This window comes from Podarcis tiliguerta, assembly GCF_965153285.1.
Source record: "Podarcis tiliguerta genome assembly, chromosome: 5".
Lineage (NCBI taxonomy): Eukaryota > Metazoa > Chordata > Lepidosauria > Squamata > Lacertidae > Podarcis > Podarcis tiliguerta.
Window position 1 is genome coordinate 29,288,114 of NC_139538.1, and position 23,614 is coordinate 29,311,727.

The 23,614-nt window shown below is 44.7% G+C and overlaps 1 protein-coding gene across 1 annotated transcript; it reads right to left on the bottom strand.

Moving 5' to 3' along the window:
* Positions 1-713: 713 nt before the first annotated feature.
* Positions 714-23,248, bottom strand: LOC310678593 (guanylate cyclase soluble subunit beta-2-like). The gene is made up of 16 exons (XM_083442679.1): positions 22,517-23,248; positions 20,602-20,675; positions 17,547-17,641; positions 16,790-16,950; positions 16,212-16,311; positions 14,534-14,754; positions 13,977-14,088; positions 13,244-13,347; positions 11,924-12,140; positions 10,112-10,432; positions 9,086-9,234; positions 7,645-7,791; positions 6,452-6,606; positions 4,999-5,213; positions 3,985-4,095; positions 714-2,372 (listed from the first exon to the last, which is right to left on the bottom strand). The coding sequence occupies exons 1-16, from the start codon at positions 22,517-22,519 to the stop codon at positions 2,221-2,223; spliced, it is 2,337 nt and encodes a 778-aa protein (XP_083298805.1). The 5' UTR covers positions 22,520-23,248; the 3' UTR covers positions 714-2,220.
* Positions 23,249-23,614: the final 366 nt, after the last annotated feature.

Below are 23,614 nucleotides of genomic sequence, written 5' to 3' on the forward strand. Positions count from 1 at the left end.
CCATGATATTCTTGCAGAGAGGCTGGTGGGGCGTGGGTTGGATGCAGTAACTGTTAGGTGGATTTGTATCTGGTTGGCAGACTGAGCCCAAAGAGTACTCACTGGTAGTTCCTCATTTCTGGAAGAAAGTGACAAGTGGGGTGCCACAGGATCCTGGGCCCATTGTTGTTCAGAACCTTAATAAACTACTTGGTTGAAGGAATTGAGGGGATGCTCATTACATTTGCAGATGACACTAAGCTGGGCGAGTGGCTAACGCTGTGGAGGACAGAACTGGGATTCAGGATGACCTTGAAAGATTGGTGAGCTGGGCCAGAACAGACAAAATGAATTTCAGGGGAGGACATATGTAAGGTTTTGCACTTGGGCAGGAATGAGCAGCTTCACAGGTATGGGATGGGCAACATCTGGCTTGTTGGGGATGCATGAGGTTCTAGGGGTCATGGTGGACCACAGGCTTAACATGAGTCAAGAGTGTGATGCAGCAGCAAAAAAGGCTGCTGTTGTTCTGGGCTGCATCAACAGAGGTGTGGGGTCCAGATCCAGAGAGGTGATGGTGCTTATGAGGAATTGTTGAGGGAGTTGGGTTTTCCCTACTTGAAACATTTCACAAAAATGAGGCCTTTGGCAAAGAATGACATTCTTACTAAAAGATCACTTTGCAAATGATAGGCGCTTCTTTTCATGTCACAAAAGCAAGTGCTAATTTGATGTCTCATATAAAACATTTATTGTCCAAGTAGAAACTATACCAAACACCAGGAAAGTGCCTTCACAGTGACACTCATACAGATCTGCATATATGGAATTTGCTTGGAAACCAGCCATCGATTTCCAGTGAGCTATGCATGGCAACCATGGCTGCTAACCTTTTCTGATTTTTACTAACATGGGTAAAACTAAGATATAAAACAGTTGTGGGTGAAATCAAAATACATTCTGTTCTCTTTTTTTCCATGTAATGCTAGTGAAGGTGTTTCAGGGCCTAGTACAGGACTGAGGAGACACGGGTGGCGCTGTGGGTTAAACCACAGAGCCTAGGACTTGCCGATCAGAAGGTCGGCAGTTCGAATCCCTGCAACAGGGTGAGCTCCCGTTGCTCAGTCCCTGCTCCTGCCAACCTAGAAGTTTGAAAGCACGTCAGAGTGCAAGTAGATAAATAGGTACCACTCCGGCGGGAAGGTAAACTGCGTTTCCATGCGCTGCTCTGGTTCGCCAGAAGCGGCTTCGTCATGCTGGCCACATGACCCGGAAGCTGTACACCGGCTCCCTCAGCCAATAAAGCGAGATGAGCGCCGCAACCTCAGAGTCGCCCACGACTGGACCTAATGGTCAGGGGTCCCTTTACCTTTACCTTTTACAGGACTGAGGGGAGGGGAAAGGAGCTATGTAACTCTTTCCTTCCAGGTGCAAATCCTTCTCTGGGCTGCTTTCATCCTTAAAAGGAAAACACACAGATTCCTATATCATACTGTTTGTATATGTGGGTGTAGAGAGCAAGAGGGGTAGGGGATATTGGGCAATTTAAATTCTAAGTGAAACAGCTTCCACTGACCATTGTCTTAGGGGTCATCTACACTCAGCTTTTGCCCCATGCTTTCCCAGGCACAGGACCATTCCTGGTCCATGTCTGGGCTCTTTGTTTTCCTCCACCACTTTCCCCAGGAAGACTTTAGCACTGAATCGGAACAAATGGCAATTTGCCACTTGCTCTGATTCAGTGGTAAAGAGTGGGATTTTGTGGGGAAAGCACTGGCGGGGGGGAGCGCTTGAGCACAGAGCTTTAAAGCGCAGAGCTGTGCCTAGAAAACACAGCACAAAAGCAAAGTCTGGATGAGCCCTTAGTAGAGCTTAAATGCACTGCCATGTCGATTCTATCCTCCTATGTTTCTACTTTCTTTTTCTTTTTTTGGAAGTCAAACACAGTTTGGGGATAAGGTGACAAAGACTTTGAAATACGCGGACATCTGGAGCACAACTCCCTTCAATCTCACACAACAAGATGTGTCATGTTCATACACAGAAAACAAGTCAAGACTGCAAACAGGGAAATACCCAGAGTTTGCTTCATTATTGCTACCAGTGATTTCAAAATATGTCAATATCAGTGCACTTGATGTACTACTACTGTATGTGAAGTCAGGACTCCAGGAGAGCAACAGCAAAACATTACGTTACAGAACACACTTGTACTCTTCGACTTTAAAACTCAGGAGCTTCTTAAAGCAAATTGCAGAAATTGGATCGGACATTCCTGATCCGCGGCGGCGCTGCTGCTGGCTTGCTTCTGCCTTGTGTAAGATGATAAGGATCTTTGCTTGACTGCTGTTCACCATGGAGACTTACATTGGTCTCTGAATCACGAGGTTTGCCTGTAAAGACATGTTCCTTCCATGAGAGCTCTTAAAGATGGCGGGCCCTGTCTTAATAACAGCATCAAGCCTGAGTCTAACATGATCTTGAAAATCTGGGGTCATTTTAAAGCCTGAGAATGGAGAGAACTGCGATGAGAAGCTCTGTTTTCAATGTCAAGTGGTACATCAGGGATACCCAATGCAGTGCCCTCCAGATGTTATTGGACTCCAACTCCCATCACCCCCAGCCAGCATGATGGGAGTTGTCGTGCGACAACATCTAGTGGGCACCGTGTTGGCTATCTCAGTGTTATGTTGAAGGAATCCTCTCCCAACACCCCTCTACACTCCACTCTGTGAAGAATAAACCCATTTTAGGTGTTTTCTTGCGTCATCAATATATATTTGAGTACAATAGGACAAAGATTTTGCTTAGAACACATTGAGAGATTTTTCTTAAAAAGCTACTCTGAAACAGCCTCCCATTTCACAGGGGCCACAAGACCTGCTGGACAGAAATACTGATATAAAGTTTGAATGAGCATTTTTTTCATCTAATACATGCTATGACTTTCCAGACCATGTATTCTTGACAAAAGAAAAGAAAAGACATTTGCACCCTAGTTCAATCATTTTATACTGCATGCATTTTCTAACACAGAGCTTCATCTCTCTAGTAACATGAGAATGTACATAAAACCCAAAGCTAAAACAAGCAAAAGTCAGGCTGCTTGCCTTGAAATATCTCCAGAAGCTATAAGTTCGTTTGTGGGTTGGACTGTTTTCCTTCTTCCCAAATGAATACCTACCCTTGCTATGCCTCTACTCAGCCACTAACTTGAATGTGCTGTGATTTGAGAGCCAGTAGCGTGAATGCAAACTGGTGCATCATATGATGTCAGTATCATAGAATCATAGAGTTAGTTATCAACATCAAGTTATTTCTTAGTGCAGGGCAACAAGGCAAACATGACTGCTGTGTCTCCCATCAAAGGTTGAAGTTATTGGAATCCTGGCAGGACTGTCCCTGGGAGGGTGGGGGCAAGGCAAATCATCACACTGTGCCCCCCACGTTGCTGCCCTCTTCCCTCTGCCACCCATCCTACTCTTGATGGTGAAGGTGGTGGCAGGGTGCCCCTCCATGCCCCAGATTACATTCTTTCTGTTGTCATTCTCTGTCTCCACCTCTTCCCTCCCTGCCTTCCTGTGAGGAGACCCATTGGGTGGGTAGGAGGCGGCTTGGTGGGGCTGCTGGCCTTGGTCACTGCTACCAAGGATAGAGCCCCTCAGGACCATTGCCCCACCCCAGAGGTGGGGTGTATCATAGCCCCATTCCCACAAACCCTAACTTCTGCCTGACTTCTTAATACAGTGGTACCTCAGGTTAAGAACTTAATTCGTTCTGGAGGTCCATTCTTAACCTGAAACTGTTCTTAACCTTAAGCACTGCTTTCTCTAATGGGGCCTCCCGCTACTGCTGCACCGCCACTGTGCGATTTCTGTTCTCATCCTGAAGCAAAGTTCTTAACCCGAGGTCCTATTTCTGGGTTAGCGGAGTCTGTAACCTGAAGCGTCCGTAACCTGAAGCGTATGTAACCTGAAGCGTATGTAACCCAAGGTACCACTGTACCTGCTAAGTCCTTTACTCTTGATTCATTTCTTCCTTTGACGCTGGTGTGTGCTTCTATGGGGCTATCTGCATATTTCATTGCTATGATAGGAAGCGATGTCTCATCTGAATCTGAAAAGGAATAGAAATAGAAATAGGTACGTGTCATTTATTTTTTACAGCTGGGTCCTGCATCAAAATATTACAGTATGGCTTCTCCTGTTAACTTTTCCAGTAAGTCAGCCATGTCCTCCAACACAATACTCCATGTTGTTTTGCCTTCCACCTGGTTTTCTGTTCCCCACCCCTCAAAATTCAGTCAGCTTTCCATGGTTAGCTTGCTCACTTCGCTTGGAGTCCCTTGTTTCCCAATATCAAAAATATATATTTTATGCTTCTGTTAACTTTGGAGTTCCCTCAAGCCTGCTGATCTCTCTCTTCCTCCCTCTCTCTCTCAAATATATTTTTATTAAGATTTCTTAGTTTACAAAAATACCCGCAATGTCTCTTTTTTCAAGCTGCGTTTTCTACAGATCAGTTTCATTTGTTGTGAGACATTAACGTTACATTAGAAAGAAAAGGGGGGAAGAGGTGGAGGGAGGAATGGTGAGTGGGGTGGGGTGGCCATGCTTCTATTCTTCTACTTAGTGTATGTGTGGGGTTTTGTGTCAGCATCACATGTGGGTTCTCTTACTATTTGCTTGTTGTATTTCCTTGGTAGTGAGAGATGTTGGGGGTGGCCTAGGGTGTGATTTGTTGTCTTTGGCTGGCTGTAGTGAGATTTGTTTTTGTGTTTGAGTGGTGTGTGTGTGTGTGTGTGTGTGTGTGTGTGTGTGTGTGTTGATTGCTAGGATTGCAGATTGATTCCTGTGCTGTGGACGGATTCTTGTTGTTATCTTGTTGGGCTGTGTATGTGATAAAGTGCATGATGGGTGATGCCCTGCTGACAACATAAGCAAGGGCACTCATGGCCTGAGCATCAGAAACAGCAAAATGATGAAATTAAAAGGAGTCCATTTGTTCTCCTTCCTCTACCTTGTGGACATGTGTTTTGGAATGCTTCAGCGCTGCACTCGAGAGACAGCTGAGCAGATTCATGGCTGGGAACAGGATCCCTCGGTGGTCTTCCCATGACCTCATCCTCAGTTGCCATTGTATTCCGGACCAGGAAGTAAGTGTGCATTTTCCCTTTGCCCTTTACATCAATTTCTCCCCTTTCCATCATTTCAAAATTCTTGTCCTTTAGGCACCTGAAACATAAATAAAGCAGCACATCTAAGCAGTGGGTTATGAAAATGGCACAATGACAATAATTATATCAGCCTCTAATGTGGAAAGTTCAACATAGCTTAGGTTCTGTTGAAAGACCTGGAATGGTGACACAATGGTAATTTAACTAGCAGAAGCCTATAAAAGAACATGCATTGAAATGCTTGCCTTCCAGAATGACTCATGGCTATAGAATGAAGGCTCTGAACTCACAGCCCAACACCTTCAAGCACAGGCTCTGCACCTGCCTGAAATATTAGTGGTGTTGTGACAGTGTCCTGAATGACATGAACTGTGCCTGCCGTTTTGTCACCACTTAGCAATATCACTGTTCTTATACAATGATGCTTATGTCCCAGTGTTCAGTGCAAATCGGTGGGGCCCATTCAGGTGGGATGCTATAAATAAATACTAGAATCTAAAAAAAAAACCCACTCATTCAGAATTAATTAAAGTCAATGGCTATTTTCTTTAAAATGCAGAAAACGCAGGTGGAAACATGCATTTTATTGCAGTAATTCATCCCTTCACAGAAGCAAGGATTCTTATAAGGCTTCTTGTCTACATTAATGCCTTTCTCCACATTTTTCTCTTGTAACATGCATTTAAAGTTCATCTCAGCCAGGGCAGACAAACAAGACATTCCATATCACCACCCAAATTACTGCACTAAAAATGATCCCACTGCAATTTTCAGCAAAACAAGGATCTCACGTTAACCCTAGGGGATCTTGAGTGTGGAAGGTTGAATCTACACCCAGAATCTAAGGATTCTTTTCAGATGATGTTGATATAGCTAGGTCACCATCATCTGTGAACAAACCATTTTAGGAACTTCTGTGCTCTAAATCGTGCCATCATCTATCTTGTATTTTCAAAACCACAACCACAAAAATCACCATTCCCCAGTAAAGTAGAGCTCAACAGCCAACATGTAAATGACATGTATTTTTGTAGGAAGGGAACATTTGGTAATTAATTCTACTAATTTGGGAACAAATCTAAATACTTTTAAAGTAGCTCCAATAAGAAAGCAAACACTATCCTATCACAAGGGTGGGTGGGTGTGGGTGCTCCCCAGCAGCTGATATTCAGAGACATATTGCCTTTGATACAGGAGGCAATCTATTCCTTATGAATAGTAGCCATTAACAGCCCTATGCCAAGTCAAGAGTTCAGTGCAAAGCACTCTTAATGGATTGTCTCAGAGCTTACTCACTGATGAACGCTGGCACTCAGGTGAATTTTGCTTGGTACCCCGTGGCTCTCCATCCGGGATGCTATATTCACTGTGTCTCCAAACAAGCAATAACGTGGCATTTTTTCTCCAACAACTCCAGCAAGGACAGGCCCTGTGTGGATCCCAACTCTGATCTGAGCAAGAGTTTTTGGGGGAAAAGATCACTTCCACAACAGGTTTCGTTTCAAGCACAATCTATCCATAAGTTCTAAAACACAAACTAAACAGTCACAAGCCATAATCCACAGTTCCCTATGATGAACTCTGTTTAATAATAATAATAATAATAATGTTATATACTGCTTACATGCCAAAATGGCTTGTAAGCACTGTTGAACCCAGGCCATAGTAATTCTTCATAAAAATTGATACTATTCATAAGCATTGTGGTGCATGGTGGGAAGCAAATCTATCAGGCTGTTCTTTCTGAGAGGCAGAAACTGAAGGTCTAGCCCTGAATTCAAAGGTCTGAAAATAAGTGCAATTCTCTCGATCACGCTTGCAAGGACATTACTACAGCTGACACAGGAGGACACAATCTACCAGGAAGGTCTTGCTCAACATCCCCAACCCTTTAAAAGAAAATGGAGTTATTGAGTACACAAAATGGGAACTTCTATAACTGGAATGGGGGAATCTCAGGCCTCAAGACCAATCCTGCAGAGACATTTGTGTGTGCTCATGGTCTCCTGTCCTTCTAGCCCTTGTATCTCACATATAAAAACATAACCTTTAGCCATATATCCCCCAGTCCAAATCTGTGTGCAGAGACTAGCCCTCCTGCATGATCAGGGATCCCTGTTGTGTTAATGCACAAGCCAGCTCCACACACTCATCCCTTTGCATGAGCAAAGCTTCCTGTTCCCTTGAACTGAATTATGGTACCCTTGCAGGGTTCAGAGCTCTGTGTGCACATTAAATATCTTGCAATTGACAAGAACTGATGGCCTTTGGGACGTTGGTCTTTAGTCATCCCAGCGAACTTGTCGAGCCAACCAACGGAATCTTTTACATACTGGCTTTTTTTTATTATGACAGCCTAGAAGCCTACAATTTACTGCACATGACGCACAAATCAAATCTGAGATTGCTGATCATTATGGCCCTACATTGCGCCATCTCCATTTGCAAATAGTAAGCAGATAAAGTGCATGTGTCTATTAGCTACTCACTTGAATAGGATTCCCAGACACTGGATTCTTTATGTCTTGTGCAGCTATGATCATTCCCAGCGCAAAGTTGGCAACCCGTTCAGCATGTGTGGATACAGGCACAGGAACACCCCCTACTACCATGTAGGCATCTCCTATGGTTTCCACCTTTAAAAAAGAAGCAGACAAACCCTGCCATGCCAATAGTGTCTGCCTGAGCTTATTATTATTCCAGGATAAGTGCCTGGAATCCCTGGAACATCGCACCGCTCAGAGATTGGGGTGGCGTGTTAACACTATAAATACTTTTATAAAACAATGAATGAATTGTGATATTAGTTAGGACTTGCCTAATTATTTTAAGATCTGGTTTCGGGGAGAGAGGGTTAGTGTGAAATATCGTTAGCATGGAATTCTCACATTTTTGATATTCAAATTATTTTAACACATAACATTGCTGTTTTGAACAATAATGCAAACTTTTTTTCTTCTTCAAGTATTACAATGCATTCTGTTTGTGATTTTGCGCGGCGTTTTTTTAAAATCACGGCCACCCTCTCTTCTGATACAGCTACTGATAAGCCAGTGCACAGAGGCCATAGAATGGACCAGGGCCTCAGAGGAAAACAGTCAGGATTCTTGCTCCCTATAACAACACACAGGGTGACCTCAGAGTCCAAAAATGGTTCCTTACTCCAGGTTTTCCCTAGTAGCTTCTCAGCACAGGATCCTGTCTGTTATATGCAGTCCTCATAAATTCTCTCTGGCATCTCAGGCTTGCCACGGAGTTTTTAACCTCAGATTTACTGCCCTCCCCCCCCCCCCCCCAGCTATCCCTTTCTTTCACAGATGTTTCTCTCACAGCTGTCTCACCCTGACCTTCTGCTTTATCTCTACCACTCCTCCGCACACCCCATTTTCCTATTCTCCCACTCTCAATTCATATTCCTTCCAAACACCTTCATGGGGCCAGAGGTCACCTTTGCTTTTTATCTCTCCCTTGCTGCTGTGTGCTAGTCAGCACACTTCCTCCTCAACTTCCTTTGTGCATTTTGCTGCTGCTACTTGCATCCCACTCCCTCAGGCCCACCTGGTGTCTTTCAACAGGCTGCAGTGGGCACGTGAGAGCCTCGCCCACATTGTCATCGCAAAGACATTTCCACCCCCACATTAAGGGTAAGCAGATGGAGAAGATACACACACTTTAGACAGGATTCAGGCAGAGCAAGGCAAAGGGAATGGGGGCATCAGAGCCCAGGTATCGGGAATAAGACAGGAGAATTTTACCTATCTCTTTTCTCCTTTCTTTTATAGGGGCTGCTGAGAAGGTGGAGCCAAAGAGAGCAGGGAATTACAAGGTACCAAGGGGGGGGGGAGGAAGAGGAGGGGGTAGAAATGGTCCTTGACATCTTTCCCCCTAACATCACTTTCATGAAATTGTGGCTGAACATCTGTCACTGACCTTGTAGACATCATGCACTGTGGTCAGCCTGTCAAATCGCAGATACATCGCATTTAGCAGGAGGACAATCTGAATAGGTTCGCACTGGGCACAAATGTTGGTGAAAGTTACAACATCGCTGAATAATATGGTGCACTCTTTAAACTCTCCTGCAAGCCCAAAAGGACAAAGGTTAGGAGTGGGGATAGTTTAGTGAATAAATGTGGTCAAGACTTGTACCTATACTCAAGTTATTCATTCATTCCTAGATATCTAGATCTTGTAATAAAAAATAAATAAATTATGTAGCTAAAATTCATGCACCTGCACAGCAAAAGATCCAAACAGCCAACTATAAAATTATATATACATATGATATAGCCTGAGGATGGGGAAACTCTGGCCCTCCAAAAGTTGTTGAACTCCACCTCTCACATTAGCCCCAGCCAGCGTGGCCAATGGTTTGGGATGTTGAGAGTTGTAGTCCAACAGAACTTGGAGAGTCACGGACTCTCACCCTGATTTAGGCCAAGAGTGATTCAGTCCTTTTTGTTGTAAGAGTTAAGCACATGCTTAACTCTCCATCCATATAAAAACAAGAAGAGCATTGCTAGATCATATCAAAAGTTCATCTGGTCCAGCATTTAGTTTCACAGTGGAGAACCAGATGCTTCCTACAAGCTTCCAAAGCAAGACCTGGTGAGAACAGCCCTCCCTTGTTCTTTCTCCCCAGCATCTGATATTCAGAAGTATGTGCCCTCTAAACAATGGAGGTGCTCTGGGGAACACCGATGAACTAACTACCTTCTTCCCTGACTATTAGCCATACTGACTGGGTGGGAGACTGGAGCTGAAGTTCAACAAATTTGTGAAGGACCCCAAGTTTCCAACCCTTGGTGTTAAAATGAATGGTTAATGGCAACATTAGAGTAAGGGGAAAGGGAGCCTGGACCAATTTTTCTCTGAAGTTCCTCGTTTTGGTCTTCCTTACAACTTAAGCACCTGCACATTGGCCCCAAATGTTTTATCTGCCTCACGCTCATTCACCTGCCTCGACTCGTTTCCCTTCTTTGAGCTGGTTGGCCACATGCTTTGGGAGCATGGCATAGAGAAGGGCTTCCGTCTTTTTCTTCTCCTCCTCGAGATGCTTTGACAGAATCCGCAGCTCCTCTTTCTTCCTCTCGAGCTGATTAGACAGCTCCATCTCAGCCAGCCGCTGCTGGTTCAGAAGGATCAAATCCCTGGTGACATCATGGGGGGCAATGTCAGCGATGTGCATGTGCCTCTCTTCCAGCTCATGCAGCGTGCGCAGGAGAGGGGAGCAAAGGTACAGCATGCACTGGACAGACTCCATCCAAATCATCTGACCTGATTAAAAAAAAAATACAGAATCACAGGTACTTTTCCTTCATGCTATTCATTCTAGTTATTTAAGTTTTTGGTTGCTGTTCTTTCCCTCTAGATTATATCTGCATTGTTAAACTTCCAACCCTTCACTAGACTTCTACTCCACCCAGTGTCAGGAGGTCCTACACACAAGTAGGAGTCTAGCAGAGACACATGCCCTACTGGCATGTTCTCTCCCCCCTGGTCGGTCGGGAGATTCAAAAACTTTCTCCAGTTCGAACATCACAGCAACTGATACCTCAGAGGCATCAGCACACTTCAGGATCAGCAGAGTATAGGCAGTCAGTGTTCAGACTCAGTAGCGCAGCTTTTTGGCTAAACTACGTTTATTAACATATATATACTTGGAGCAGGGACGCGGGTGGCGCTGTGGGTTAAAGCCTCAGTGCCTAGGGCTTGCCAATCGAAAGGTCGGCGGTTCGAATCCCCGCGGCGGGGTGCGCTCCCGCTGTTCGGTCCCAGCGCCTGCCAACCTAGCAGTTCGAAAGCACCCCTGGGTGCAAGTAGATAAATAGGGACCGCTTACTAGCGGGAAGGTAAACGGCGTTTCCGTGTGCGGCTCTGGCTCGCCAGAGCAGCGATGTCACGCTGGCCACGTGACCCGGAAGTGTCTTCGGACAGCGCTGGCCCTTGGCCTCTTTGAGTGAGATGGGCGCACAACCCTAGAGTCTGTCAAGACTGGCCCGTACGGGCAGGGGTACCTTTACCTTTATACTTGGAGCATCGTAACTCAGCTCCTTCCTCTTCAGCATCATACAGCAAAGAAGAAGAAGAAGAAGAAGAAGAGAAGAGTTTGGATTTGATATCCCGCCTTTCACTCCCCTTCAGGAGTCTCAAAGCGGCTAACAATCTCCTTTCCCTTCCTCCCCCACAACAAACACTCTGTGAGGTGAGTGGGGCTAAGAGACTTCAGAGAAGCGTGACTGGCCCAAGGTCACCCAGCAGCTGCATGTGGAGGAGCGGAGACGCGAACCCGGTTCCCCAGATTACAAGACTACCGCTCTTAACCACTACACCACAAATGTCCTACATCACGGAAACACAGTAGTAAAAACATCCTGTCTTCATCACTTCCCACAATGTGGAATGAAAACATACACTGTCATGAGATAAAGCCAATCCCATGACTGCAACATGGGAAAGGAATCCTAACACCCAGAACATATAAAAAGTTGTCTCAATTATTACAATGAAGACACAATTTCAGAATTCAAGGGGAGGGGAGAGGGTTAGGGAATAAATTTGGGGGGAGGGTGCTCCCATATTTGCTACTGTCCAGGCTACAGGCAGAGGGGAGTAACAGTGGGTGGGGAGTGGGTGTCCCACCCCTCAGAACCTGGCCTGAAGCAAGTGCCTTAACACTCTTCAAAGGTTGCCCAGCCCTGCAGCCAGCTCTTCATTTAGTCGCTTTAATCATGCCTGACCCCGATATTTATGGAGACAATGAGTTACCTCTCAGTTCTAACATAGGACGCTGCTTCCAAGATTCTGGCATCATCTCCCTCTTGGTCCGGAAAACAAACTGGCTGTTGATAAATTTCTGGACACTGGAGATGGTGAATTTCACTTCAGGACGTACGATACTGAAATATTGGTTGAGGCGAATGCCCAGTGTCTGAAGGCCTGGCACGATCTTTTGAATGCTGACTCCGGCTTGCTTCACTCTAAGCTTAAAAGATAGAATCACAACTCTTTAGCATCAGCACCCTTCAGAATTGTCTTGCAATCCTACCTCTGGAGTAAGAACGAGAGCAGCCAGCATGGAATGGTAGCACCACAGAGCCAACCACCTGGTAGCATTATCACTAGGTTGATAGGGCACTGGCAAGGTTAGGGATGATCATTGGCCAGGCTTGCTGGAGCTGGTAGGAATTGGAGTCCAACACTCCTGCCAAGGAGTGTGGTGGAGTCTCCTTCTTTGGAGGTCTTTAAGCAGAGGCTTGACAACCATATGTCAGGAGTGGTCTGATGGTGGTTCCTGCTTGGCAGGGGGTTGGACTCGATGGCCCTTGTGGTCTCTTCCAACTCTATGATTCTATGATTCTATAACATCTGGAGGGCCAAAGGTCCCCCATCCCAAAGGTAAGTAAACATGAGAGGGAAGTCCCCTATTTCCAACCCCTTGCTGCTGCTCTGACCATCCTCCATGAGTTGGAGAATGATCTTCTGAAGTGAGGGGGCCTCTTGTACGCATGAAAGCTTTGCTGTACATTTTAGAACCCTGAATGCATGCAGGGAAGGGACAGAAGGCTTCCTGCTTTAGAAGATTGGCCTACCATTGATGGAACACCATCAGAAGAGTGACAGGGGGCAGAGGCAGCACACTGATCCTCACAGCCCCCATCCTATGCCTCTCTACTTAACGGCTGGAGTGGATTTTGCATTGTCTCACGTAACAGTATTACTGGGACCATGCTGGAATAATGGTGAAAAGTAGGCTATAAGACGATGCTCGATTGCCGTCTGGGCAATTTTCAGCAGCTAAGTACTGGAAGGGTAGTTATTAATCCCGGTATTAATATATTATGAAACAGAATGTCTCAGGTTAACTTATCATGCGAACAAGCTTCTAGGTCAACAGTAGGCAGTAGCAGTAAACAATTTATTACATTAGGTGATTGAATCTGTAATCCTATGCCTACTTGTCTTGGAACGAGTCCCACTGAACTCACTGTGATTTTCTTCTGAGTTGCTATGCAGAAGATTGTGTTGTAAAATGGCTACGTTTGGTTCACATATGTAGGGAAACGAGTTATCTTTAGTTTGACTCACCTCTTCATCAAATACAATGTGGAAAGGAAGCCCATTGCAAAATGTCTTCGGATCTACGCAGAGGGTCTTAGGATAGACAGGATCAAATCCTTTCAGAAGTCGTCCTGCAATAAGGGGGGTGGGGTGGTAATTTCAATCCTACCATAATTCCCTGATAGAATCAGTACCATTATTCAGGTAGCATGATTCTGCAAGATAATTTAATCCTCATTCATAAATAAATTCATTTCCCTCCATCTTCCTCCAAGAACTCCAGAATAATGTACATGGGGACTTTCCATGTATATGAATATGATGTGATTGGAAGAACAGGCTAAAGAGGTTTCCATTATAAATTAGAATCTGGAAAGGGTTTTCAAGAATAAAAATTTATGACATGTAAACATAACCATTATCTTGTGTTTTTCCTTAATACAACGTGGTCGTTTTTACTGGGATGCCACCATGGTGTAGTGATTAGAGTGTTGGGCTAGGACCTTGGAAAACAGAGTTCAAATCCCAACACAGACATGAAGCTCATTGGGGGACCGTGAGCTATTCATCATCTCTCAGCCTAACCCACCTCACAAGATTGTTATCAGGGTAAAATGAAGAAGGTCCCCTACCTAGACCCCCTTGGAGGAAAGATGGGATAGAAATTAATAATATTCAATGAAAAAGCCTGGGTTTTAAATGCCATACTGAAAGCATTAATGAATGATGCCAAATGCTTTTTTGAAAGTTACACTTTTACCTTTTCCTATTGTCACAATTCCTTTAATTGTTTCCCAGTGACTTTTCTTGACAGGGCATGTCGAAGGGGGGCTGGCTTTATCCCTGTTCTTGTTCGTGGCTCTTTCAGTATCCTGTGGAATGAACCCAAAGCAATTGCCAAACTGTTAAAAAATTTAAAGTGAGACGTGTACCAAGGTCTTTGCATCAGCAAAATAATTAATGTAATAATGGAAGGCACAAGCAACTTAAATTTCTTCCTATTCATGAATTGGAATCCGCTTGGGATATCTTCCAGTATCCTTCACTGTTTCAAACTCTTTGGAGGCAGATATCCAGAGTTTTGAGCATATGCCTGGATTCTGAAAATGAAGTGTCTTATATTGACACCTGTTTTCTTTTTTCAACAATAATAATAGTAGCAATACTACTAGTAATAGTAATTTCGATGATGATGATGATGATGTAGAAGAAGACGACAACGTATTACTTTAAAACTGCTTTGATGCTATATATTTTATATATAGGTCTTCCTGTCAATGCATACATGACTCCATACAAAAATGAATATCACAGTACCTCTTTAGTCAGCTGTTTTTCCACCAGTGTTCCTGAACTTGAACGGAACGGTGAACAGGAAGAGAACTTATTTCGCCTTCTGTATGAAAATACAGGTTTTTGTGTCACAAGAAATACAATGTGTTCCTTTTTCCCTGTTCTTTCTTCTTCTTCTGACTGATTGACTATTTCCATGGAAATTTCAATGTTGAAAAAATCCAAAGCTGCTGCACCAATGATTCCTGAAGCAAAAGAAAAAAAACTAGGTGTTATTGGGGATATGCAGTGATTTGTTCTAGGCGCCAGTTTGATGCTTGGGGGTTCGAGTCTGATTCATTCTCTTGCCTCCATCCATTCACAAATTGGGAATTTGTTGAATGGCTATAACTTTCTCCCTCTGTTAACGGAAGTGCATGAAATTTGCAGGTATTGTAGCCCATAAAGATTGGATAAAATCTGCTAAATTACAAGTAAATGGGTCCAGGGGCTCAGGTGCTACATACTTTTAAAGTGTTTCTGGAGTGGGAAGGGGGGGAAGGGATTTACTTTCTAGATAAATTTTTAAAAATCCCTCTGATTGCAAACTAGATTTGTCAGTGAGAGCAAAAATCTTCCTCTGCACCTCCTCCCTACTCTGCCTTTTTCTTTTCTTTCCTCCATCACCCCACCCTAAACTAATACTAAGCTTAGAGACACTGCTTTTGCTTTTAGCAGACACTTGTTTGCAGCATTCCCCCCCCCCCCCCCATGTCTGGATCATCCATGTGCCATGAAACACGTCAGGGGTTCCTGCTTCAACACATGCCATCTTGTAGAGATCCTGCTTCACTTCAGACAAGCCCAAAATGCCTCCGACACACCTTGCTTCATTTCAGGATTATGCCAGAACAGTTGTTATACAAACTCTGATAGCACAATCCATACCAACCAGCCTAGCTGCTGTATTCGGACAAATTATAGTATCCAAGAAGTCTTCGATGGCAGCCCAATAGACGATACAACAATGTAAGTTTATTGTTCTAGCCAAAGGCCATGAAAACCCACGGCAACAGTACCAATAAAAAAAATACAGATCATACATCCATTATACAAGCCAACAGCCATGATGTAAAAGAAAGGTAACCGGAGACACCAAGAAACTCAAATCCGGATTGATTTCAAATTAAACATCTGACTCACCATAGCAATTTATTAGGGTTGTCATATGTCAGGAATTTCCCAGATATGTCTGGGATTCAAACGGTGATAGTAGCATCCATGTGGAATTTTGAAAAATTGACAAAATGTCCAGGTTTTTGCCAGCAGAACCAGAAAGTGTGTACTTGAGTATCACTCTTTGCCTCTTTGGGGTGAATTTTACATCTTGAAATATGGCAACCATAAATTTATGACATTTTAACTAAGTCCTTTTTCCTGTTTGTTTGTTTGTTTGTTTGTTTGTTTTTCAGTCAGTGCATAGAGGGCCAATCTTTGTTACAAAGCTATTATTCTCTAATATATATATATATATATATAATAAGAATGATGGCAGGAATCAGCACGACATCACACCACTGGGACAATTGCTAGTTTATAGCAAATGGAGGGTTTGGAAGAGGTCTGTAAAGAGAAAAACACAGTGTGCAGGACATTCAGAAGACATTAATCCAATAGCTGACTATTCCACCTTTCAAAATCCATTCCAGAGGAAACTACATACCTGGAACAATATGGCACAAGCCTCGCCTGTCTGAGTAATAATGCAAATGCATCGACCCATCTTCATTCTTTTCCACCCTAAATGAAGGAGCGTTCATTTCCTGAAAAACAACCAGAGTTCTTAATAATCACGCACCTCATATTTCAGCTCATTTTTCAATATTGCCCTGAAGCAAATGGGCAGCCTTCCTGGGCACCAAATTAAGCACGTGATCTGGGCTGTGGTGCTTTGGTTCTACCAAATTACAATCAAGGTATGGCCGAAATTAAGCTCACTATTTAACAAATATAGAAAAACAAGTTGTATTCCAAAGTTCTAAGAGGTAGGGGGCATTCTATGACTTAATGTTACATCCCTCTGGATTCTCCCCCCCCCCCAAAAAAAAAAAACCCTGACTGGACTCAAGCATCTCTGCTCCATATGCAATCAAACAGCAGCTAAATATTTCAAGTCCAAGGTCAATACACCCAAAGTAACTAATCAGTGTGAGTATGTATAATAATCATAGACATATCTCACATTATGCTGCTGTGAACATGTGCTGTGTATGTAGAACCACAAAAGTTATTTCCACTTACTTGGTAAGACAGACTTAGGTAGCTGTGCAATGCATCCAGATTCTCTATAAATTCATAGAGGTTCCCTCCCAGAGTCCGCAGCATATGGTCATAACCTGATCGCTTGCAGAATTCAAAGAAATATTCTCCAAACTGCTTCAGGACCATATCGGGGGGAACATCTGGGAAAATAATTGTCTATTAATTAATCAAGATCAAGAACCCAGTTTAACTCGGGCTGTGTATACAGCACACATTTAAAGCACATGACTTTCCTGAAAGACCCCCAAGAACTGTAATACTTGGGCTACAATTCCCAGCACCCTTAACCAACTACAGTTCCCAGGATTCCTTGGGGAAAGCCATGTGCTTTACAAGTGCTTTACATGCAGTGGTGGCTGATGCAGACCCTCCAACATTTCTCCAATGAAAATAGGGACATCCCATTCCATAATGTTATTATATATACCCCACACATCTTACTGGGTTGCCCCAGCCACTCTGGGCAGCTTCCAACATATATAAAAGCATAAGAAAACATTAAACATTTTCTAAAAATATTCCCTATACAGGATTGCCTCCTTCAGACGGCTCGGGGGTCGGATAAGTCCAACATTTCTGCAATGAAAATAGGGACATCCTAAGGAAAAGTGGGATCAAATCAGAAACCAGGATGGCTTCTCTAAATCAGGGATACCCCTGGAAAATAAGGACACTTGGAGGGTCTGCTGGTGGGGTGGAGCAGACAGGGCTGCATTACTTTCCAAGTCATACGTACCTAGCATTTTGCATGCCTTATCAATCAGCTGCATTGTGATTTCATCTCTGTAAACTTCAAAAGTCAAAAAGGTATCCTGTACTCCAGTTTGGACTCTGTAATAGAAATAAATATTGGCTGGCATATTAATAACATTTTTAGGGTTCAGTCTCTCATTCAGTCAGCTGGCCTGCTACTACTGACCCCTCTTAGGATCAAGCCATGTGATGAAATTTTGGGCAGTATTCTGGCATATAGTCCCAGAGCCGGCTCAATCATTAGAGAGGCTGCGGCCACTGGGGCCAAAGCCCCCCGCAGCACACTCATGGGTGTCCCACCTGCCCACCACCTCTACCATCGGCAGAGAAGCACCACCGCCACAAATGCCAATTTTGGGCACAATTGCATCCATTTGGTTGAGATATCACCCAAAATTGGCCCTGATGACTGTGCAGCTTCTCTGCCCACAGCAGATGCGAAAAGGTGTGCGGTGTCAGCAGTTGACAGCATCAGTAGAAGGCATGTGGCAGCAATACCAGGATAACAGCAGCACTTCCTGTTTTGCTTCAAGCAGTGAAATGAGACATTCTGCCCTAGTATAGTTCTTTCCCGCCATTTTCATGAGGTAATCATAGGGGAACAGAAGCACACATGCACATAAAGGGTAGTGACATGTCCTATGACATCTGCTGTTGTGTCATGCCATGGTCCCTGGTACAAATGCAATTTACTGTGGGATAGGTAAAGGTAAAGGGAGCCCTGACCATTAGGTCCAGTCGCGGAGGACTCTGGGGTTGCAGCGCTCATCTTGCTTTATTGGCCAAGGGAGCCGGCGTACAGCTTCCGGGTCATGTGGCCAGCATGACTAAGCCGCTTCTGGCGAACCAGAGCAGCGCATGGAAACGCCGTTTACCTTTCCGCCAGAGCAGAACCTATTTATCTACTTGCAATTCATGCTTTCGAATGGCTAGGTTGGCGGGATTACTGTGGGATAGGTGTACAATAATAATAACAATAATTTTATTATTTATACGCCGCCCATCTGGCTGGTTTTCCCCAGCCACTCTGGGCGGTTCCCAACAGTATATTAAAAACACAATAAAACATCAAACATTAAAAACTTCCCTAAACAGGGCTGCCTTCAGATGTCTTCTAAAAGTCAGATAGTTGTTTATTTCCTTGACATCTGATGAGAGGATGTTTCACAGGGCAGGTGCCACTACAAAGAAGGCCCTCTGCCTGGTTCCCTGTAATCTCACTTCTCGCAGTGAGGGAACAGCCAGAAGGCCCTCGGAGCTGGACCTCAGTATATCTAACAGAAAGCCACAGTTCCATACCACAACAGGTAATGCAATGTAAAAGGAATGTTAGAAACCAGGGAACCAGGAGAGATGCACTAGCATTATAACCAAGGAAACTAATGCAATAATCCCCAGGTCTCAGCACACCCATAGATAATGCTGAACTTCATGGGCTGGCAGAGCGGCTCAGTATAAGGCAGATTCCTATGCTCCTAAAATGTGGACCCTGAATAAGCCCATAGCAGTCAAGAGAATATGTCCAGAGGGAAGGAGGGAGAATATAATGCTTTCAGTTAGAGTTAATAACACTTCCTAAGCATGCCTGCTGTAATACTTTCAAAATTTGATGTGGCTTCATTCCAGTATGATGAGTTTTCAGCCGCTGCTCTGTCACAGAAATGTTCACCGAACCACATGCCATTCTATATCATTTTGCATAACAAATAAAGCAATTAGAGGAGAGTAGCATTATGTGATGAGGCAATCTCTTGCCTTTGTTTCAGTAATTGTTTCAGGTTATCCTCAGAGCAGGGAAATCATTCTCCTGCAATATTGTATTCCTTCTGCTTTCACGTAAATATTCTTTGGCTAAAGGCATTTTCTTCTGGGTGGTGAGGGGGGGAATGGACAAATGCTGAGTCATGGTGAGAGTCTTGTGCTTCCAGATGTTAGGCATGTATGTGCTTTTACTTTCCTTTGGGGGTTCTACAATTCTATAGATTTAATCTAATTTGTAGTCCCTGCATTCAGTCTCTCTGCTCTGAAAGCCATACATATTGCTTTGAGTTGTGGGGGTTAGGTTGCCTTGGCTCTCTTCTAGTTCCTGGAATAGCCAAGCTAGCTTCCTGGTGAGGTGAAGAGCCATTAAGCGAACAAAGGAAGTGGCTTGGTGCCAGAGAACAAATGGGTGGGCCCCCTCCCTCAACTGATGAGAAAGACAAAGGCAAGAGCTGAGAAATTGAAGCAGGTGGAAGCCTGAGAGAGAGAAAGAGGCACTTGATTTCTGCTGGAATCCAAGGCTGTGGCTTTTGGGGAAAGCAAAAGCCTCTTGGGGGTGTTAATTGCTGTGAATCTCTCCATTGTGGGCTCAGGTTGTATATATGTGTAAATAAACCATATATCATGAAGACACCGCAGTGTCTGCTGTCCCTCATTCCGAAGAAAACACGAACCCTCAGTAAGCACCTGGGACCCTTAGAATCTCACATCGCCCAGAGATTGGGGTTACATGTAACAATATTCCTTTCCTGACTGAGTAATGTCTTTGCAAAATGCTGCCACAGTATCAATTCCCTCCACCTGCCCCAATCCCAGGGCTCTGAACTCTGGTAGCAGAGTGTACTAGCCTTTGCAAACATGGTGCCCTCTCTAGATGATTAGATCTACAACTCCCATCAGCATGGCCACACTAGCTGAGACTGATGAAAGTTGTAGCCCAAAATATCTGCAGTAGGGTTGGCAAAGGTTGGGGTTGACAATACTGGGATCGACAGACAGACCAAATGATCCACCTCAGTAGGACAAACTCCATGTGCTCCTGTTATTCACTGGCCTGATGTCTAAGACTATGGTGTGTTGGTGTGCATAAAGAGAAGCACTTGTCAACTTGTACCTTGCAGGACACTTCCTAAGATTTCAAAAGGTGTTTCTGAATTATTAGTGTTGTTGTTGTTGTTGTTGTTGTTGTTGTTGTTGTTGTTGTTGTTGTTGTTAAATGAAATCACAGAGGGAACAAAACAGAAAGTCTATGAATAATTCCTCCAGGTATAAATTACCTTAATTTCTCCCATACTTCTTCACCATATTTTTCAACCACCAAAGACTTCAGGCATGTGTTGATGAAGCCATACTGCAAAAGCAAATGCATGAAAATGGGAAAATAGAATGTTCTCTTTTAAAAAGCTACATTTGCATCACATTGGATGATATTTGCATTTATATTTATTACATGAAACTTTGGCTTGCTTTTACAAAACGAATATGCATCGAATACAGAATCGGCCAGATAATGAAGTTTACTATTAGTGTCTTCAGGCTTATGCTGTAATTCAGAATTCTAAAAATGTACCATAATAGTCTACATGACAGACTTGGATAGATCAGTTGGTAGAGCATGAGACTCTTAATCTCAGGGTTGTGAGTTCAAGTCCCACAATGGGCAAAAGATTTCTGGATTTCAGGGGGTTGAACTAGATGGCCCTTGTGGTCCTTTCCAACTCCACCATTCTATGATTCTATGACTGTAGCTGGTGAGTCCAACAACATATTGATGTGACCATGTCAGCCCGACAGTACTGAGCTAGATGGACCAGTTTCCTATGTTTTTGCTATTCAACATCCTTACCGGGCAGAAGCACAGAAACAGGAGCAAAGGAAACAAACACACCGTTCCCTTAAAAGTCAGGGAGGAATTTTCCATTTTCCTGATTCAGGGGCACGCTCTCTGCATAGCTTTCTCTGCATGTCTGTGTGACTCTTTGGTACTATTACATAGCATATGAGAAAAGACTCTACTTTAGATGTCCAATAATAGTCGTCCAGATTAGTAATTCAGATGATGTGCATCCCCAAAAGAAGTGCCTGATCAAAATGACCTACTTGGGTCAGTACAATTACGGTGAGCTCTTGCCCACCCATTCCTCTTAGTTTTCTCTTCCCCCAGTTCATCAATAAGCACTTTTCTTCTGGACGCCCTCTGAGCTCCTTAAAAAACGAATGTCCTCCACAATCCCCACCCTTTACAAGTTTGCTGCATAGGGAGCCTTTCTCTCTTGCCTCCTTCTGCGTGCCTCCCGGATCCATAAATAGGAGAAGGCATCAAACGCTCTGAGGTGTGAAGCAGAATTGAATCAGCCCCGAATCCCACTGTGTTCAACGGAGCTTAGAGATAAGCGCGTCTTGATAGGGTGGCCGTCTTAGTAACCGCAGCGCCTCTCTGCCCAGCGGCGCTGATGCGTCTCCAAGCCGCTAACTGGATTGCCAAAACCAAGCGCTGTCCTAGCGCACCACAACAAATCAGGGGCAACTGGGCTTGTCCGTTTTTGTTGTTTGTTTGTTTTTAAATGAGAATGTGCGTAATACTCTTTTCTTGACTTTTACTTGGCGCCAGCAGACGCTTGTGCGCTTCGGGATATTTTATTTACTACCTCCTGAATCCAGACCGACGTGCGGCCAGACGCCCCCTATTGACATCAGCCACAGTTCCTCGGACTTCATTGGAGGCTAGGTCGGCCACTGACGTGAGGAGGGAGGGGACAGCTACAGGTTGCCATCTCCAGAATCTATTGATGCTGGTCCTCCAGCCACTTGACTGACGGGCGTCGAGTGGACGTGGTCGCCTCTGCTCGTGGCGCTGGCTCCTACCAAGACGGTCTTGGCAAGACCTTAGCATGGTCCTCAGCTCCCTTGCTCCAAAGTTACTAAGGCTGTTCCGGAGCAAAGTAGTTGAGGATCCCTTGCTTTTCTTTCTCTCCGGGAAAAGCAAAACAGAGCTAAACTGGCAACAACGCCCCCCCCCCCCAAACTTCCCTCCCCGCCGCCCACTGCTCAGAGGCTTTTTCTAAAATCGATTTTACACAAAGTCATCGGCATCTCCTCCAGACCCCGGATCCCTCTGTTAACTTTCAAAACAAAAACCACCCGTGGAAGATCGGTGGGGGTCGGTGGGGGAGACAAACAGTCGCTACTCACCATTCTGGCGCATGACTCAAGCGATAGAACCGTGCAACATTGCTTTATTCCTGTTGCTCAGGGTAATCCTTCTGGCTTTCTGCTCCTTCCCCCGAGACGCCACGTTAGTTCGGGGACCCTGGCCAGCTCCTTTCCGCGGGCGGAGAGCTAGGATGTCGTGACACCGTGGAAGGAACCAGCCTCTCCTCGAGGGCTCGGAAATCTGAGCGGCGAGCCTGCAGCCCCCATGCTCTCTCCCCACCCACCCCCTTCTCCCGAGCCTCACAACCGGCTTCTGGCTCTGTCCTTTCTTCCGCTGCAAGGTTACGATCGGCCTGCCACGAAGTCACCTTTGACTGCCTAGGATCTGAGCAGCCCCGTCACGAAAACAGCGCCTCTTTCTGCGCGCTGCATGACTGCAGCGCCTCCATCTCTAAGTGCCAGAGCGCAGCCTTGCCTTGCCTGAGTCGTTGCTTCTGCCCGGAACTGAAGGCGCTGTCCAGGGGTCTCTGGTGCTGAAATGGCGAGCCACAAGAGCCGCGAAGAGGCTGATTGGTGCCTTCAAGCCTGCGGGCTGTTTTAGATTACATTTCACGCATCTGATGGAAATGGCTGTGGTCTAGGGAAGCTTACGCCACAATGAATTGGTTAGTCTTTAAGGTGCCAGAAACTGAAGACGGGCCATAGGTCTGGAACAGAGCACATGTTTTGCATGCAAAAAGGTCTCAGGTTCAATCCCTTGTGTCTCCAGGTGGGGCTGGGTCAGTGTGGGCGATACTGAGCTAGATTGTTTACTTATTAAAATCGAAATTACTTATTAAATCGAAATCCCAAAGCAGTTCAGGGCAGCAAACACACAAAGGATTTCCAGTGCAGATGCAGACCGAGAAAGATCTCTGCTTTGAAAGGCTTGTTGGAAGATGAAAGTCTTCAGTAGGCACAAAAAAGAAATGGCACCTGTGGTCTGGCTTGGTATAAGGCAGCTTCGTATGTTCCCAAGACACTTTCTGGTTTTTGCTGCGACAGAATTCATGCTGAAGGGTGGCTCTGCTATGTTGGAGAAATAGTAGCACATTTTCCCACAGGGGCTGAGTCCCCCATGAACCTCAGAAATGCTCT